General features: G+C 44.3%; 1 protein-coding gene across 3 annotated transcripts in view; it reads right to left on the reverse strand.

The window, feature by feature from the left end:
* Positions 1-19,295, reverse strand: part of rimkla (ribosomal modification protein rimK-like family member A) — a 45,326-nt gene that overhangs the window by 9,266 nt on the left and 16,765 nt on the right. For all 3 annotated transcript variants that reach the window (XM_078425634.1, XM_078425635.1, XM_078425633.1), the window contains exon 3: positions 475-705. In XM_078425634.1, coding sequence (XP_078281760.1) covers positions 475-705 — 231 coding nt within the window. The remainder of the gene's footprint in view (positions 1-474; positions 706-19,295) is intronic.

Raw genomic sequence — 19,295 nt, forward strand, 5'->3', positions numbered from 1 at the left:
TTACTTAACATAAACAAAATATTATACATACATCTTAATTTGAAACAATCTTTGCCTTCCACTGGCCGCACTTCATTTAAATTACTGCACCCAGCCATTTCATACATAAGTGTAGTATTCTGGTCCCAAATGCTTCAGCTCTCAGTCTTTGATGCAAACAGCATGAAAAGTATTGGTTGGAAGTCTTCAAGGACATGCAATATTCATAATCAAAAAGAACTTGAAGATCAAGAATGGCAAAAATATTCATTTTATATATTTAGTGCAGTTTCCATGGTGAAATGTAAACTTAATAACAAGGTATGTCATCTACTGACAATACTAGAGTCACAGCATTGGATTACAGAAACCAGTGTTATCTAAACAGTAGCTTTGTCAAAAGATTTTAATTGTTTACTTGGCTACTAAATTCAACAAAAGTAAAATATTGCTTAGAAGTTTGCAGAAGGGTCAAAGTGATCCATTTATACTTGCCATAAGAGAAAGTATCAGGTAAAGGTATTCCATGACCAGCTAGCTCCTGGAAGGTCCAGAACTTGTTAACACAGTGCAATATAGCCTGAGGACGATTGGCTAGGCGACAGCCCATCTTCTCAAGGTGGCGCAGTAATGTTATATCACTGTCATTCTGTACTGAAGGGGTGGGAACTCTAACCACCACCACCTGAGGGTAACTGGTTACCAGGTCCTGTTTGATACGCAGTCCTGCAGATGGCAATATAACACATCCAACATTAAAAGCATTGTACAATCATTTAATTATAATGTAATTGTATGAGTTATAATTGAACTAATCAAACATTAACTATATCCACTTGTGAATGAATTTGATGAAACATTTAAATATTATTTGTTATGTTTCTTCATAAAAGTTATGGGAGAATTTGCATAAAGTTGGATTTCTATAAGTCACATAGCTGGGGAGCAATGCACTGCAAAATTCCCTCATTAAGATTATGTAAATGAACATTAGATTTGATAGAAAGGAAAGCAAAAAAATGTGTATTTTAATAAAATGGCAAACAGAATGTTAAATAGGAAGATAGAGTTAAAGGATGTATTTGGATGTCTGAAGAAGGGTCTTGACCTGAAACGTCACCAATTCCTTCTCTCCAGAGATGCGGGCTGTCCCGCTGAGTTACTCCAGCTTTTTGTGTCTATCTATGGTTAAGGAACTCTAAATACTATTCATGGCCATAATTTTCTATACACCCAACATCTAATGCTGAACCTCTTGTCAAGGCATAGTAGCGATTACTTAATTATGCACTGAATTGTAAGAGAAGTTGCTTCCCAGGAAAATACTCCAACAGGTCAAATAAAATTATTCTCACATTCAGCTATGGGTTAATTACACATAAAACAGTTCTCTTGCTGGCACTCATTTGTCCCACCAAAGTTCAGAAGGAAGGAGCAGAAAAACCCCCAAAGAAAGTGACAACTCTTAATAATGAAGTTGTTTGGAGTAAAAAAGATTAAGATGTAGAAGGCTCCACCTATGGTATTTTTGGAAAAATCTTCTCCAATAATTAAACATATTTTGAGGCATGAGTAATGTGGGTAACTATGCACCTAGAGCTAAATTGGTGGAGTTGTAGCCAGTGTGGAAGGCTGTCAAAGAATACCGGTGGATATAGATCAGTTACAGATAAGAGGGTAGGAATGGCAGATGGAGTTTCATCTGAGCAAGTGTGAGGTGTTGCATTTTAGGAGGTCAAATGCAAGAGGAAAGTATGCAGTTAATGACAAGACCGTTTACAGTGTTAATGTACAAAGGGATCTTGGAGTCCATGTCCATAGGATCCTGAAAGTGGCAATTTAAGTAGATAGTGGTAAAGTAGGCATATATATGTTATACAGGCCTTTATCGGTTGGGCAGAGGGTACAAGAGTCAGTAGGTCATTTTACAGCATTATAAAACTTTGTGACTAGGCCCAGTTTGGAATATTGTGTGCCGTTCTGGTCATGGATGCTTTATTGAGGGTGCAGAAGGAGTTTACCAGAATGCTGCCTGGATTAGAGGGTATTAGCCATAAAGAGTGGTTGGTCAAACTTCAATGATTTTCTCTGGAGCATCAGAGGTTGGGCGAAGGCCTGATAGAAATATATAAAATTATGAGACACATTGATAGAGTAGAAAGCCAGAACCTTTCTCCCAAATGTCAAAAACTAGAGGGCATAGTTTTATGATCACAGAGGGAATTTTTAAAGGACATGTGTGGATGTTCACTGAAAGTTTTCTGCTTACTGGGTTCTTCCCTTTCTGAACAAAAGAGTTATATTTGCTATTTTCCAAACTAATAGGTCTTTTCTGAATCTAGGGAATCATGGAAGATGAAAACTAACAGATCAACTACCTCAGTTATCACTTTTAAGCCACTGAGATAGATTCATAATGCATAGATTTTATAGTCATAGATCCTTTAATGCAACTCTTCCATGCCGACCACCTGAGATAGTTCCATTGGTCTTCATTTGGCCCATATCCCTCCAAGCCTTTATTATCCATGTACCTGTCTAAGTGATTAACTAACTAACATTATTATTGCGAATTTTAAATTATAGATTCAATTTGATAGGTTTCATTTATAAAAAAATAATCAGTAATATCAAAGTTTAGGTCACTGACTACATCATCAATTGGCTATTTCCTTTGGTTCATCCTATAACAAAAGCATAGTTGGAATATGACAGCAGTCAGATTTAGTTAAACCAACATGGATTCATGTAAATTGATGAATTATAGCAAAATATAAAGCACCTATGGAAAAAATTCTTAGATACCATTTTTGCACCAAGAGGAAAATAAGTGGTTAAAAATTCTGCCCAATTTAAAACTGAAGCTCAAAATTGAGAGATCTATAAGGATATGTTCTGTTGGAATATGGTATGCCATGACGGCCAACAATACACTTTTGAGAAAGCTGGAAATAAAACTGCTTGGTTGTAACATGAAATGGACGGTATGTCACAATGTAAATTCGTAATGAATTATGCCAATATCGAAATAAATAGATATTAATTTTAAGACTGTGTGCTTTATGAATGTAATAATAATAATAATAAACATTTATTTTTTATAGCGCTTTTCCAAGTGCTCAAAGACGCTTTACAAAAACAGTCATGACATAAAAACAAACAGACGAACTGTCCTGACGGAAAAGCGGCGAACAAATAGCGCCAGCGTCCTCTCACGTCAGGGTCCGGCAGTAGACAATAAAGAACACAAGACACACAATTACAATTTTAACACAAACAGCCATCACAGTGATTGCTCCAGGCACACCCTCACTGTGATGGAAGGCAAAGAAAAGTCTTATCTCCTCCTCATTCTTCTCCCGTGGTGCCACGAGGCGATCGAGGCTCCCGACTTTTGAAGCCCCCACCGGGCGATGGAAAGTCCCAGGGCCGAGCCGAGCAGGCCGATGAATGTGTTGGATGCATAGTTGACTGGTTGTCACAGCTGTATGTGTAATCTTTTTAATGGGATCTCCATTCAAGGGTAAGCTTTGAGAAGATACCAGGCCCGGATTTTCACTTAATTTCAGTAGATTTTCATTCCCCTCAGCCTATCTAAGAATTTAGTTGTGAGGTTACTTATTCTTGGGAAAGCTAAACAGGATAGAACATCAAATAAATCTAGACATGGAAAAAGACATGTTCTGATTGGTAGGGTCAGAATATATTTGGCTGGATTTGATTTTAAACAGAATTATCTTTGACCAGTGACAAATTGCTAGACATTGGAATAGAATAAAGCACCCAAAAACAAAGAAACTTTCAAAATGTTGACATTTAATTGTTTTTTTAAATGTTCATTGTTTTCTCCATGCCAAGAAAAAGTTCATGATCTCACAAATCAAATTAAGTTCTAACTGCAGCAAGTAGTTAATGAGGCCAAATAGGAAATTGAACTTTACTGCCAAGGAGAGGAGTTTAGAAAGTTTAAAAAATAATTATACAGGGTGTAGCTGAGGCTACACCTGGCCAACCAGTTTTGGTTCCATTGCCCATAGCAACAATGGAATTGGTCCAAAAAAAGTTTCACCGGCCTATATCCTGGATTGTCCTATCAAGCGAGGCTAGATAGCAAAGAGGAAGCAAAGAGTAGGAATTAACAGGTCCTTTTCAGAATGGCAGGCAGTGACTAGTGGGGTGCCGCAAAGGCTCAGTGCTGGGACCCTAGTTATTTACAATATATATTAACAATTTAGATGAGGGAATTAAATGTAACATCTCGAAGTTTGCAGATGACACAAAGCTGGGTGGCAGTGTGAGCTGCAAGGAGGATGCTATGAGGCTGCACTTGGATAGGTTGGGTGAGTGGGGCAGATGCAGTATAATGTGGATAAATGTGAGGTTATCCACTTTGGTGGCAAGAACAAGAAGGCAGATTATTATTTGAATGGTGTCAGATTAGGAAAAGGAGAGGTGCAACGAGACCTGGGTGTCCTTGTACATCAGTCACTGAAAGTAAGCATGCAGGTACAGCAGGCAGTGAAGAAACCTAATGGCATGTTGGCCTTCATTGTGAGAGGATTTGAATTTAGGAGCAAGGAGGTCCTACTGCAGTTGTACAAGGCCCTGGTGAGACTGCATCTGGAGGATTGTGTGCAGTTTTGGTCTAATTTGAGGAAGAATATTCTACGCTTGAGGGAGTGCAGCGTAGGTTCACCAGGTTAATTCCCGGGATGGTGGGACTGACATATGATGAATGAATGGGTCAACTGGGCTTGTATTCACTGGAATTTAGGATAAGAGGGGATCTTATAGTAACATACAAAATTCTTACGGGATTGGACAGGTTAGATGCAGGAAAAATGTTCTCGATGTTGGGGGAGTCCAGAAACAGTGGTCACAGTTTAAGAATAAGGGGTAGGCCATATACGACTGAGATGAGGAAAATCTTTTTCACCCAGAGAGTTGTGAATCTGTGGAATTCACTGCCACAGAAGGCAGTGGAGGCCAATTCACTGGATGTTTTCAAGAGAGAGTTGTAGGGACACAGGGATTGGTCCAGACCATCGAACCCTCTGATTGGTAGAAGAGGTGAGGTGGTGCGCAGGTAAAGGAACTGGGCAGTCTGGTTTAGTCCTCCGAAGGAGACAGTAAGATTTATGGTTGTCTGTCGTTTGGTGCGTTGATTGTCACGGTTGTTAATGTTACAATAAACGACTACCTCAACGTACTTCGCCTACGACTCGCCATAGTGGTGACCCCGACGTGATCACAGATCACCAAGATGTCCCATCGGGAGGCATCGACGCCAAACGCAGTCGGCGTTCATCTGCTCCCGTTCTGGGCCCACCAACCACGCCTGTGGTTCGCCCAAGCGGAGGCACAGTTCCACCTCCGGGGAATACAGGAGAACGCGACCAGGTTCTACCATCTACTGAGCGTCCTGCCGTCGGAAACGTCCGCACGGGTCGCACAGTACGTCAGACCCGCCAGAAACCGACAAGTATGCGGGCCTCAAGTCGCTGCTGCTGAAAACCTTCGGGCGCAGCCAACAACAGCGGGCCAGCACACTCCTGCACTTACCTGAGCTCGGGGACCGACCGCTGTCGGTCCTCATGACGGAGATGATGACTCTAGCGGGAGAACACACCAAATGCCTCATGTTCGAGGAGGCATTCCGTGAAAAGATGCCAGAGGACGTCCGCGTAGTCCTAGCAGACGTTACTTTCGGGGACCCGATGGATTTCGCAGAAAAGGCGGACGCACTGATCGCGGCAAAGGCGAGGCGCCCCGGGTCAGTAAATCGGGTTTCAACACAGGTGAGCGACCGACCGCGCGGCCTAGATGGCACCCATCCGCCCGCCACTTTTCTAAAAACCCGCCAAGCTGCTACGTCGACGGCGGCCATTTTGAAACAGGCCCGCGACATAGAAACACACCTGCGCGGCTGGTGTTTCTTTCACAGAAGGTGGGGAGCAGCGGCACACAACTGTAGAAGCCCCTGCACATTCTCGGGAAATGCATCGGCCGATCAAATGTAGAGGCAATTTCGATCGGCCAGAACCATCGCCTCTACCTGGCGGAGCAACATACGGGTACCGTTTTCCTCGTGGACACCGGGGCGATCGTCAGCATTGTGCCTCCATCCTGCCAAGAAGCGCAATCAGGTAAGACCGCCCCCCCACTCATTGCGGTCAACGGCAGCCCTGTCCGTACCTACGGAACACGGGACATGTCCCTGTCCTTTGGTTCCAGGACCTACAACTGGACTTTCGTCATCGCAGATGTAGGCCAGGCAATCCTGGGCGCGGATTTCCTTTGGGCTTTTTCGTTAATCCCTGACGTCCGCGGGAAGAGCCTGCAGCCGTCGTCCAGTAGCGTTGACCCCCCCGCTCCTTCGGTTTCCGTGTCATCCAGCCCGACCGTCTAGGCCGTCACTACGACCTCCGACCCGTTTGCTGCGATACTCGCTGATTTCCCGGAGCTCCTAGTCCAGCGATTCGACACATCTGCCGCCAAGCACGGAGTCGTGCACTGCATCCCTACGGAGGGACCGCCTGTTTTCGCCCGAGCCCGACGCCTACCCCCTGATAAGCTGGCAGTCGCTCGCGAAGAGTTCCTCACTTTGGAACGGCTGGGGATCATACGCCCGTCAGACAGCCCGTGGGCCTCACCGTTACACATGGTCCCAAAAGCATCTGGGGGGTGGAGACCATGTGGCGATTACCGACGTCTGAACGCCATCACCACGGCTGACCGATACCCGATCCCGCATATTCAGGATTTTTCTGCCAGCCTAGAGGGTGCCACGGTTTTCTCAAAACTGGACTTAGTCCGAGGGTATCACCAGATCCCGGTTCGCCCCGCAGACATTCCTAAGACCGCCACAGTCACCCCGTTCGGGCTTTTCAAGTGGCTGCGGATGCCTTTCGGCCTCAAAAACGCCGCCCAAGCGTTCCAACGCCTTATGGATCATGTGGGTCGGGGTATGCCTTTTGTATTCATATATCTGGACGATATTCTCGTGGCAAGTCGGTCGGCTCACGAACACCGGTCCCACCTGCGCTCCATATTCCAAAGGTTGCAGGACCACGGTCTGATCCTACACCCGTCCAAATGCCAATTCGGACTATCCTCAGTAGATTTCCTGGGCCATCGGATCACACAGGCAGGTGCCGTTCCCTTGCCCGAGAAGGTGGCTGCTATCCGCTCTTTCCCCCGCCCCGACACTATCAAAGGGTTACAAGAGTTTGTAGGCATGGTGAATTTTTACCACCGCTTCGTCCCGGCGGCAGCCCGGATCATGCGCCCCCTTTTCCAATGCCTCGCGGGTAGCCCCACCAAGCTCGTGTGGTCCCCTGCTGCCGACGCGGCTTTCGCGGCAGCTAAGCTGGCCCTCGCTAACGCCACCATGCTCGTCCACCCGCGCTCCTCTGCCCCCACTGCCCTCACTGTCGATGCCTCCGGCGTGGCGGTGGGGGGCGTCTTAGAACAGCAGGTTAACGGCCTCTGGCACCCTTTGCCCTTTTTCAGCCGCCAGCTCACTCGCCCCGAGTTAGCTTACAGTGCCTTTGATCGGGAACTCCTGGCCCTCTACCTGGCGATCCGTAATTTTCGCTATTTTTTAGAGGGTCGCTTTTTCGTGGCTTTCACTGACCACAAGCCACTGACATTTGCTTTTCGAAGGTTTCCGATCCGTGGTCGGCCCGCCAGCAGAGACACCTCACTTACGTTTCGGAATTTACCACCGACGTTCGGCACATTGCGGGAAAACTAAACGCCGTGGCGGATGCCCTGTCCAGACCGGCGGTTTCCCCGGTTGCCGAGGTAAGTTCCGGGGTGGATTTCCAGGAGCTCGCGGAGGCTCAGCGCCTGGAAGACACCCCCTCCCTGTACCCCCACACCACCTCGGGGTTGCGGTTGGCACAGGTAGCCTGTGGTCCCACGCGTACTAAACTCTGGTGCGACGTTTCCCTGCCGCGCACCCGCCCGGTAGTACCCACTTCCATGCGGCGTCAGGTTTTTGACACTATTCACGGCCTCGCACATCCGTCCATACGGGCCACTTCGGCTCTGATTGCGGCTCGATTTGTCTGGCACGGGCTGCAGAGGCAGGTGGCCGCCTGGGCCCGCTCCTGCATTCCGTGCCAAACCTCCAAGGTCCACCGGCACACTCGGCCCCCCGTCCAGCAGTTCATGGTCCCCGCAGTCCGATTCCTCCACATCCATGTGGATCTCGTCGGCCCGTTACCCCACTCCAGGGGCTACACCCACCTCCTCACGGTAGTCGAGCGGTTCACCCGGTGGCCAGAGGCGCTCCCGTTGTCCGACATCTCAGCAGCCTCCTGCGCGCGGGCTCTGGCGCTAAATTGGATTGCCCGTTTCGGCGTCCCGGACGTCATCACTACCGACCGGGGCGCCCAATTCACCTCATCCCTGTGGGTGGCTCTGACTCAGCTGTGCGGGTCCCGATTACAACAAACCACCGCCTATCACCCACAGGCCAACGGGATGGTGGAACGGTTCCACTGGCAGCTTAAAGCCTCACTCACTGCCCGCCTGTCCGGCCCCGACTGGGCCGACCAGCTCACATGGGTTCTCCTGGGTATCCGCACGGCTCCAAAGCACGATCTCGGAGCTTCCTCGGCAGACCTGGTCTATGGCTCGCCCCTGCGAGTACCAGGCGACGTTCTCCCCCAATGTTCCACCCCCCCTCCCTCCATGCCAGCACTCTTAGCTGCACTCCGAGCGCGGGTGGGGTCCCTGGCCCCGGTCCCTGCTTCTCGTCACGGGGATCCCCCTTCACACGTCCCGCCGGCTTTGGGCGACCGAGTTCGTTTTCCGGGCAGCAGGCCTAGTCTCATTCCTATTCTCCTGTGTGTTCTTGCACAAAAATCAAACTGCTAGAAGAATTCAGTGAGTAAAACTCATGAGGAACAAATGAAAAATGTCAGCATAAAAATCTCATAAAAATTAGCAATGGCTTCAGAATAACTATGGGGAAGTATTTGGCTTCACACCAATTTCGTTTGAATAAAAATTGCTTCTTACAGGTCTTTCTTTGTTTGTTCCTACAAACAAAACCATTTGGTCTGAGCAAAATTCACTAAGAATTTTATTTTATTTTCTTGAATAGTTGATGCAACTTCTGAACTATGAAGCAACATACTCTGGTGCAACAGTAGCTAGAGAATTTTCTAGCACAGTATACAATAGGGTATTCAGTGTTTTGTTAATTTTTCCCAAATACATCTGGCAATATGCATGACTAGAAAATGCCCCTAGTAATGAACAGAGACCGTCAGAGTCGTACCGCATGGAAACAGGCTCTTTGTCCCAATTCCTTTACGCCAATCAAAATGCCCATCTAAACTAGTCACATTTTCCTGCGTTTAGTCCATATCTCTCTAAATCTTTCATATCAATATATCTGCCCAAGTATCTTATAAATGCTCTTATAATACCCACCTCAATTGCCCCCTGTGGCAGTTTGGTCCATATACCCACCATCCCCTGCAAGGTGTAATATACACTCATCTCCACCAATACTCACTCCATTGACCAGACCACTAACCAATGTAAATGAAGGACATCTAGCACACTTTCCAGATGGAATACTTTACTTCTACCACTTAAGCGTTCTGCGTTCATTGCTCTGCAGTCTCCTCCACATTGGAAAATCAAATAGATTAGTGAACACCTTCATTCACCCCACAAGCATGATACCAAACTTCCAACTGGCAATCACTTTTATTCTCCACTGTTCTCATGCTGATCCTTCCTTCCTTTATTGGTACCACAAAGCTCAATGCAAATGTAAGAGTCAGTAGTTCATCTTCCAACCGGGATATCAGAATCTTCAAAACCGTCTATTTCTAGCATTTACTATGTATTTTCCCTTCTGGTAAATCTGGTTCTCCAATTTACAACCTTCTTGAGATTGACCTTCATCACTTCCATTTGTCTTCCACATATCACCCCTTTTGGGTTTTTTTCATTCTTGCCTTCCTAGGACAGACTTCCTTGTGTTGTATCCTCTCCCATTTCCTAACATTCACCAGCTTTCTAAGCATCTTAAAACTTGTTTTATTTCTTTGTTTTATAATTTTTCTCAGTTCTGATAAAAAGTTAATTCTGTTTCTCTCTCCATATATACCTGACTTATTGAGTAACTACAATATTTCTACTTCAAATTTCAAACATCTGGTGTATTTTACTTTTGGACTACAACTTTAAGAAACCCTAGAAAATTGAAATAATTGAAATGAAGACATAAAAAACTCTCCAGTGACCAACGCATATAAAGATGCTTGCTTGTGTACATTGCCGAGTATTCACCTTAGCCTCGGCAATGTATCCAGCCAACCATCCTAAGCCGTTTCATCAATCAAGGTCCTTCATCACAATGTCAGACCTTCACAGAGGATAGCACCAGATGCGCAACTCCCCAAAAAACAGTCCCTACCCATGTGCGTTCAAAGTCATGTTAAGATACTGTATACAAATTCTAAGCACAAAGCAATGACCATCTTCAACAAGAGAGTATTTCTTTAACAGGATTAATATCACTAATACCCCCATTATCAACATCCTGGGGAGGTGGGAAAATTAATTAGAGGAATCTTACAAATATCATGGCTACAGCTGCAGATCAGAGGTTGGGTACAGTGGTAGAAATCAGTTAATGGGATGCTCATCACTTCTCTGGACACCTGCATCTCCATCAATACAGAACATCACTCAAGAGGAAGCAGCCCCCTTCATTTAGGGGGTTGGTATGCAGGTACAGCAGGCAGTGAAGGAAGCTAATGGCATGTTGGCCTTTATGACAAGAGGAGTTGAGTATTGGAGCAAAGAGGTCCTTCTGCAGTTGTACAAGGCCCTAGTGAGACCGCACCTGGAGTACTGTGTGCAGTTTTGGTCTCCAAATTTGAGGAAGGACTTTCTTGCTATTGAGGGAGTGCAGCTAGGTTCACTAGGTTAATTCCCGGAATGGCGGGACTGTCATATGTTGAGCGACTAGGCTTGTATACACTGGAATTTAGAAGGATGAGAGGGGACCTTATTGAAACATATAAGATTATTAAGGGATTGGACATGCTAGAGGCAGGAAACATGTTCCCAATGTTGGGGGAGTCCAGAACCAGGGACCACAGTTTAAGAATAAGAGGTAGGCCATTTAGAACGGAGATGAGGAAAAACCTTTTCAGTCAGAGAGTTGTAAATCTGTGGAATTCTCTGCCTCAGAAGGCAGTGGAGGCCAATGCTCTGGATGCTTTGAAAAGAGAGCTAGAGCTCTTAATGATAGCGGATTCAGGGGGTATGGGGAGAGGTTAGGAACAGGGTACTGATTGTGAATGATCAGCCATTATCACATTGAATAGCGGTGCTGGCTCAAAGGGTCGAATGGCCTACTCCTGCACCTATTGTCTATTGATACCTCATCCAACAGTTTAAGCTCTCACTCCCTCTGCCCTTGGTTCATTGATGCTGCAGTTATATCACCTACTCAATACACCACAGAAACTAATCAAGATTCACAGCATCTCCCAAACCAGTAACTTCAACCAACAAGAATGACAAGGCAATCTTCTGCAAGTTCCCTTCCAAGACAAACATAACACAAAAAAGCAGGGGTCACTTGGTTCGGTGCAGTTGTTCTGGATTCAATAAGATCATGGCTGACCTTTTAACTCAGAGCCATTTTCCAGCACTAATTCCACAGCTGCCAATTCCCTTAATATTTAAAAATGTAATATAAATTTTGCAAAGTAATCGGTACCGAAACACATCTGATTATCTTCAAATATGGCAAATAAAATCTGAATTCTGAATAAACCATAGTTGGTCATAGATGAGAAAATATTCCATAGCAGTTGAATTAAAAATCCAAAATGTTTTCAAAGAGTTGCCACGTGACACAGTAACGTGACTTTTGACAAACCATACGCTGACAGACCTACCGTGACTTTGTTTCTGCACTGTTTTAATTCACATTTCTGTATCTTTTGTGTTTCCAAAATTATTTTAAGATTATTCTTTGGTTCCTAAAGGCTTAAAGTGAATATTCCAACGGCAATAAAAGTGGATATTTTCCTTCCAAACTGCTATTTTCCTTTGAACAATCCTTTTGTGAATGCATTAAAACCTGAGTACAATGGCTCCCCGAATGTTTTACTATAACCCAGCAGTCAATGATCGACACACACATATATATATATATATATATATATATTTATACATGTACCATCTATAAATTCAAAAGGACAAATTATGACTGATGGAAAGCATTAATGAGATTTCAGTGAAGATATTTTAGTTATAAAGTGATTGAATTGCCTTTGTCTGTATACATGAAGAGACAATGGAAGGAATTCCCTACGTCAGTAGAAAATGATCCATTAATTCAGCCTGCAGTTTCTGCAGTGTTGACCCCACCCCCAGTCTGCTCACATAACTATACATGTAACATTTGTCTGCCAATAGGATCTGCACTCTTAGCAACACAGGCTACACACACCTGAAAATAATCCCTCTCCAGGCTGAGGACATGCAAACGGACAAGGTATTACTTTTAAGGAACTGGCTGTGGAGACTACGACTCCCCTCTTTTGCTGCAAAGCATTTTCTGACAAGCTGCTTTGTGGGGAGACGCTGTCACCATGCCTGCACCTTAAAGTGATCTCTTTATTTTACTTCCATTAAGTCACCACGCTTTGACTCATTTACCCCCACCCCCCCCCCCCCCACACCAATTTACTCCAATGAACCCTGATCCTCAAACCCCACTCCCTTTCCCGAATCCTTTCCAAATCCATGAGTGTGTGTCCATCTCCAGAGTCTGTTGACCACTGTTGTAAAATAAAGGCAGTGGGTCACTTTGTCAGTGCGGTAAAATGGCTTGATATGAAAGAAAAACAATCCATGGAATACATCCCTTAAACATGAGAGTCAATGGGAAAAGGGTTTTCGTGTTTCAGAAAATCAGGATATGGATGGTTTTCTGGGAACACAGACACAATGCAGGGCTTTCAGTTACTACTTGGTCATTATTTAATTGGATTGCTCTCATTTAGTAGCAAGATTAATAGCAAATGCTCAAGCACTTCTTCTGAGAGGCCATTTAAATCATCCAGTCCTTCCATTGTATCTTGTTTGACAGGGAGACTCATTTTTTCAAAGCAATCGTAATATTAACAGTGAGTTTAGTGATTGAGATTCTTTATATCATAATAATAATGATGTGATGCATATACCAGATTAAATGAATAATGTGTAATGTTTAGTTACCCTTCTCATTCCCCGAATTAAAGAAAATGCCAAATCTTTTTATACCTACATTGAAAACCAGAGGGTAACCATGGAGAAGGTAGAAGGTTAAAGGAGGGAATTTGTGCGTGGAGTCAGGAGATGTAGGCAAAGTACTAAACAAATTATTTTGCTTCTATTTCAACTGAGAAGGGCATGGAGGACAGTGAGATCAGTGTGGAGAATACTAATATGCACAGGCAGTTTGAGATTAAGGAGGTGTTGGGGCTCTGGTGAATAAATCCTCAGGCCTTGATGGGATTTATCCCAGGTTATTGAGAGAGGCAAGAGAGGAGTTTGCTTGAACCTTGACAATAAATTTGGCAGCTTCTCAAGCCACTAGCGAGTCGTGGAGGACTGGAAAGTAGCGAATGTTGTTCCTCTGTTCCAGGGAATTATAGGCCAGTGAGACTCATGTCAGTGGTAGGGAAACTATTGGAGAGGATTCACAGTGCTGGAGTAACTCAGCAGGTCAGACAACATAATTGGAGAACATGGATAGATGATGTTTCGGGGTAATACCCTTATTCTGACTGATTGCGGGGGGTGGGTGGGGGGAGAAGAAAACTGAAAAGGGGGAGCAGTCAGGACAGCATGGCAGGTAATGGGTCAACACTGGCGATGGTTGTTTTTCCACAGGCAGATTGTTGGAACAAAGGCCAGTGATAAGAACAGTGGCTGTGAGACAGGTTTGAGGCTTTACGAAGCCAGAGGGAGGAAAGTACCTGGGGAGATGGGGACGGGGGGGGCGGGGAAGGGAGCTTAGTGGTAGTCCAGGTGGGGCACAAAAGAGGGGAATAGTTATGTTACCTAAAATTGGAGAATTCAATGCTCATACCGTTGGGTTGTAATATGAAGTTCTGTTCCTCCAGTTTGCATGTGGCCTTACTTTGACAATGAAGGAGGCCCAGGACAGGAAGATCAGCATGGGAATGGGAAGGGGAGTTAAAGTGGTTCGTAACTGGGAGACCCAGAAGACTGCCGAGTCTATGCTTGGTCACGCTGATGTACAGGAGTCACATCAGGAACACAGGATACCATGGATGAGTTTAGAGGAGGAGCACGTGAACCTCTGTCTCACCTGGAAGGACTGCTGGGGTCCTTGGATGGAGGCTAGGGAGGGAGAAAAGGGACAGGTATTACTTCTCCTGGGGTTGCAGGGGAAATTATCTGGGAAGGGTGTGGTTTGGGTGGGAAGGGGTGAGTAAATCAAGGAATTGTGAAGGGAGGGGTCTCCGCGGAAGAGGGTGGAGATGGAACGATGAGGTTGTCGACTGTTTTCTAAATGGGGTGAGAATCCAGAAATCGAGGGTGCAAAGGGACTTGGGAGTGCTGGGGCAGGATTCCCGAAAAGTTAATTTGCAAGTCGAATCGGTAGTAAAGAAAGCAAACTCAATGCTAGCATTTATTTCAAGAGGGCTTGTATACAAAATTGGGGATGTAATGCTGAGGCTCTATAAGGCGCTGGTAAGGCCACATTTGGAATATTGTGAGCAATTTTGGGCACCATATCTGAGGAAGGATGTGTTGGCTCTGGAGAGGGTCCAGTGGAGGTTTACTAGAATGATCCCAGGAATGAGTAGGTTAACCTACAACGAGCGTTTGTCACACTGGGCCTGTACTCGCTGTAGTTTAGAAGAATTAGGGGGGACCTCATTGAAACATACAAAATAGTGAAAGGCTTGGATAGAGAGGATGTGGAGAGGATGTTTCCACTAGTGGGAGAGTCTAGGACTAGAAGTCATAGCCTCAGAAATAAAGGACGTTCTTTTAGGAATGAGATGAGGGGACATTTCTTTAGTCAGAAGGTGGTGAAACTGTAGAATTCTTTGCCACAGAAGGCTGTGGAGACCATTGGTGGATATGTTTAAGGCAGCGATAGATAGATTATTGATTAGTACAGCAGTCAGAGGTTATGTGGAGAAGGCAGGAGAATGGGGTTAGGAGGGAGAAATAGATCAGCCATGATTAAATGGCAGAGTAGACTTGATGGGCCAATTGGCCTAATTCTACTATTCTTTATGATCTTATGAATGGATATGTTCAGCTTCAAGACAGTGCAGAGGCAGATAAAAGGAATTAGATCTTCCCAATATTTAATTGGAAGAAATCTTTATTCATCGAAAACTGGACACGAGAATAATCAACATGAAACTCAGATGCACTTAGGGAATCGGGAGAAAGTTAGTAAATTGAGACTGAATGCCATCAGTTTATATATTTTCAGATCTTCTGAGGGGCTACATATTGATGAGAAATAAGCACTGGAACCAAGGAAAGGTTTTGCATGGTTAGAAAATACATAGTAGTAGGAAATTAAATTGTTGCAGGCGATTCCCAGATATGGCTGCATACATGAGAACCAGATAAGAACATATTAATTCAGTAAGATGCATAAAAAAGGCCTGGTCAACTGTGTCAAAGGCTGCAAATGGGTTGATGAGGATGGACGAGCCAATATATCAGTGGATTGTCAGTTGGTGAGTTATGGTGCGTTTGATTTGCAAATCGACAAATAATTTACTTTAGCAGATGGGATGAATTTGGCTTTTCAGCAAAGTATATGGCACTGCACAAAATTATAATGTCCAAAAGAATAGAGAGCAATGATCTTTGTGCCCCCAAAACACTGTTAGATAAGACAATGAATAGCTTAGACAATAGCTGAATTTTACATTCAGGTTGTGCCGAAGTGGTAGAAAGAAAATATTAGTCCATTGCTGAACATAAAATGCAATTAATTTTCTGATCATAAATATGGAAGTCCAAATTTCTCTCCACCAATCCAACTAAATGAATGAATACATATAAATGAAAAGCACCCTTATTGGAGTGCAAAATGAATTTAACAATTTGATATTAGATTTTAAAACTTAATGTCTCTGCTCTGACAAGGCCCTTTAGTCTGTACCATTTAAATTCAACAGAAGTGTCTTCATTTGGCAAATAAGCTTAAAAATGCAACAACACAGTGCCAAAAGAGAAGACCCAGATTTCACTTGCACGACTCCTGCAGCACAAATGCTAATTTTCTAGTCTGAATTTTATCCACTAAAAAGATTAATCATTCCCAGGAATTATTTATTATTCGTTAATGCTTTTAGTGGTAACTAGACCAAGTGGACCCGTTGGGCCCAAACCTCTCCTGCATTGGTGCAGCACCCTGTCCTCCCCCCTCCCCTCTCCCTTCTCCCCCCTTCCCTCCTCTCATTTTAAACTTTAAAATGTGAATACCTTAAAAATGTAAGAACAATTTCAATAAAACTACTTGCATTATCACTAGTGACAATGGTGAGTAAGGTGGGCCTAAAATTGTCGCGCTATCGTGTACCGTTTTGGCTGAAGTTCAATAGACAATAGGTGCAGGAGGAGGCCATTCGGCCCTTCGAGCCAGCACCGCCATTCAATGTGATCATGGCTGATCATTCTCAATCAGTACCCCGTTCCTGCCTTCTCCCCATACCCCCTGACTCCGCTATCCTGAAGAGCTCCATCCAGCTCTCTCTTGAATGCATTCAGAGAATTGGCCTCCACTGCCTTCTGAGGCAGAGAATTCTACAGATTCACAACTCTCTGACCGAAAAAGTTTTTCCTCATCTCAGTTCTAAATGGCCTACCCCTTATTCTTAAACTGTGGCCCCTTGTTCTGGACTCCCCCAACATTGGGAACATGTTTCCTGCCTCTAACGTGTCCAACCCCTTAATAATCTTATACGTTTCGATATGATCTCCTCTCATCCTTCTAAATTCCAGTGTATACAAGCCTAGTCGCTCCAGTCTTTCAACATATGAAAGTCCCGCCATTCCGGGAATTAACCTAGTAAACCTACGCTGCACGCCCTCAATAGCAAGAATATCCTTCCTCAAATATGGAGACCAAAACTGCACACAGTTCAGTCACAAACAAGATAACAAACGAGTTTTAGTATATAGATATCTCAATCCAAGCAAAGGGCTTGCATTAACTATTACTAAAATAACCAAGAGGAAAATCTGGACCTCCATTTAGTAAAAATAATAAGTAAAGCACTATATTGTAAAATTTGCTTAGTATATAAAATGGACTGCTGAAAGCTGCTCTGCAATAAAACCAGATTTTGTTCATGTGCTGCAACAGATCATAGTACAACATGAACTTACTAAGAACTCAGTGATATTTTATCACTGGTTACCACTCAGTGGGTGAGTAACGGAAAAGAAAGGAAAGGAGCAAATCCTTGGCAACAAGAGCAACTTATAATTATAAAGCAATTCAAACTTATCAAAATATCTCAAGGCATTTCACGGGAGCTTTGATATACAAAATTTGATAGCCAAATCTTGGAGCTCTGGACAGGCAACTGAAAGGTTGGTCAAAGGTAAAAATGAGCATTGACATGGAAGCATCTCAATTCACCGGAGCTTTCAAATTTTCAATCATCTACCTTAAACCCTGCACTTGCCACAGTGCACAGCCAACCCTAATTGCCAGCTATGACATTTTAGTGCCCAATAATACCAACTTTCTTTGTCACCCTTGCCATTCCTGACATAGTCATCAATGTCACACTCTTATGTTCCCAAAATACAAATAATTAACTTAACCATTATCAAATATGATTATTCCAAATCATCATAGCATTCAAAGATGATCTCACCTTTTATTTCTCCACTCCAGTCTTAAATCCTTCCCCTTTACCCCCCTCTCCAATAACAATCTTCCAAGCAAACCGTTCAGGTTGAGACCAACCAGTCTACATTGTGTTACTTCATTTCATTCTATTGCTCACTAAGACAACATCTAATGACTCTGCCCTACCACCACCAACATTACAACTGCTTTCTTCTTTAGTTTATCTATCTCCCCACATGCCCTCTACAAATCATCCTGTTCAGCATCCTATTCATTCACATGAAGCAGTCAATCGCCCAACTTTCCTTCTTGGCTCTCATGTTGGCTGATGTTGTTAAATGTAACTCTTCCTTCAAGTTCTGCTCCCTATCCTTCATACCTGCTGTGAATCAGTATGGCCGCCCCCGCCTCTGCCAATGGATTCTCGACTTCCTGGTCCATCGACCTCAGTGAGAAGAGCTGACACCTCCTCCACAACAATTCTCCACACCGGTACCCCACGAGGATGCGTTCTCAGTCATACGACTGTGCAGTCAAATTCGGCTCCAATTCCATCCACAAGTTTGCAGATTACAGCACTATGGTGGGCCGAACCATGACAAGACAGAGTATAGGAAGGAGATAGAGAACTTAGCGACATAATGCAGGGCATTAACTTCTCCCTCAATGTAAGATGAAGGAACTAGTTATTGACTTCTGTAAGCCGGGCAGAGTACATGCTCCAATCAGCATCAATGGTGCTGAAGAGGAAATGGTTGAGTGCTTCAAGTTCCTTGCCATTAATAATATAAATGATCTGTCGTGGACCAACCACATTGATGCAACAACCAAGAAGGCACATCAACAGCTCCACTCTTACTGAGGAGACTGTGGAAATTCAGCATGTCTCCAGTGACTCTTATTTAGATTGGGATCAGCTCTAACCAAGGCCCCCCCAAAATATAGAGAGTTGTAGATGTAACCCAGTCCATCACATTGACCAGACTTCCCACCATTGATTACATCTACATTTCATGATGGGGGGGGTAAAGTTTAATAGAGATGTGCAGGGCAAATTTATTTTGGTGTGGTAAGTGCTTTGAGGTACTGGTTGAAACAGATACATTTGTGGTATTTAAAAGACTTTTGGATTTCAAGAGTTAGATTTAGCTCTTAGGGCTAACAGAATCAAGGAATAAGGGGAAAAAGCAGGAACGGGGTACTGGTTTTGGATGATCAGCCGTGATCATATTGAATGGCGGTGGTGGCTTGAGGAGCCGAATGGACTACTCCGGCACCTATTTTCTATGGATTGGCATATGGATATGTAAGGAATGGAAGGATATGGGCTATGTACAGGTAGACAAGTGATGGTCTTGACATCATGTTCGGCACAGACATTGTGACCCGAAGGGCCTGTTCTTGAGCTGTACCATTC

The sequence above is a fragment of the Rhinoraja longicauda genome, chromosome 30 (genome assembly GCF_053455715.1).
Source record: "Rhinoraja longicauda isolate Sanriku21f chromosome 30, sRhiLon1.1, whole genome shotgun sequence".
Lineage (NCBI taxonomy): Eukaryota > Metazoa > Chordata > Chondrichthyes > Rajiformes > Arhynchobatidae > Rhinoraja > Rhinoraja longicauda.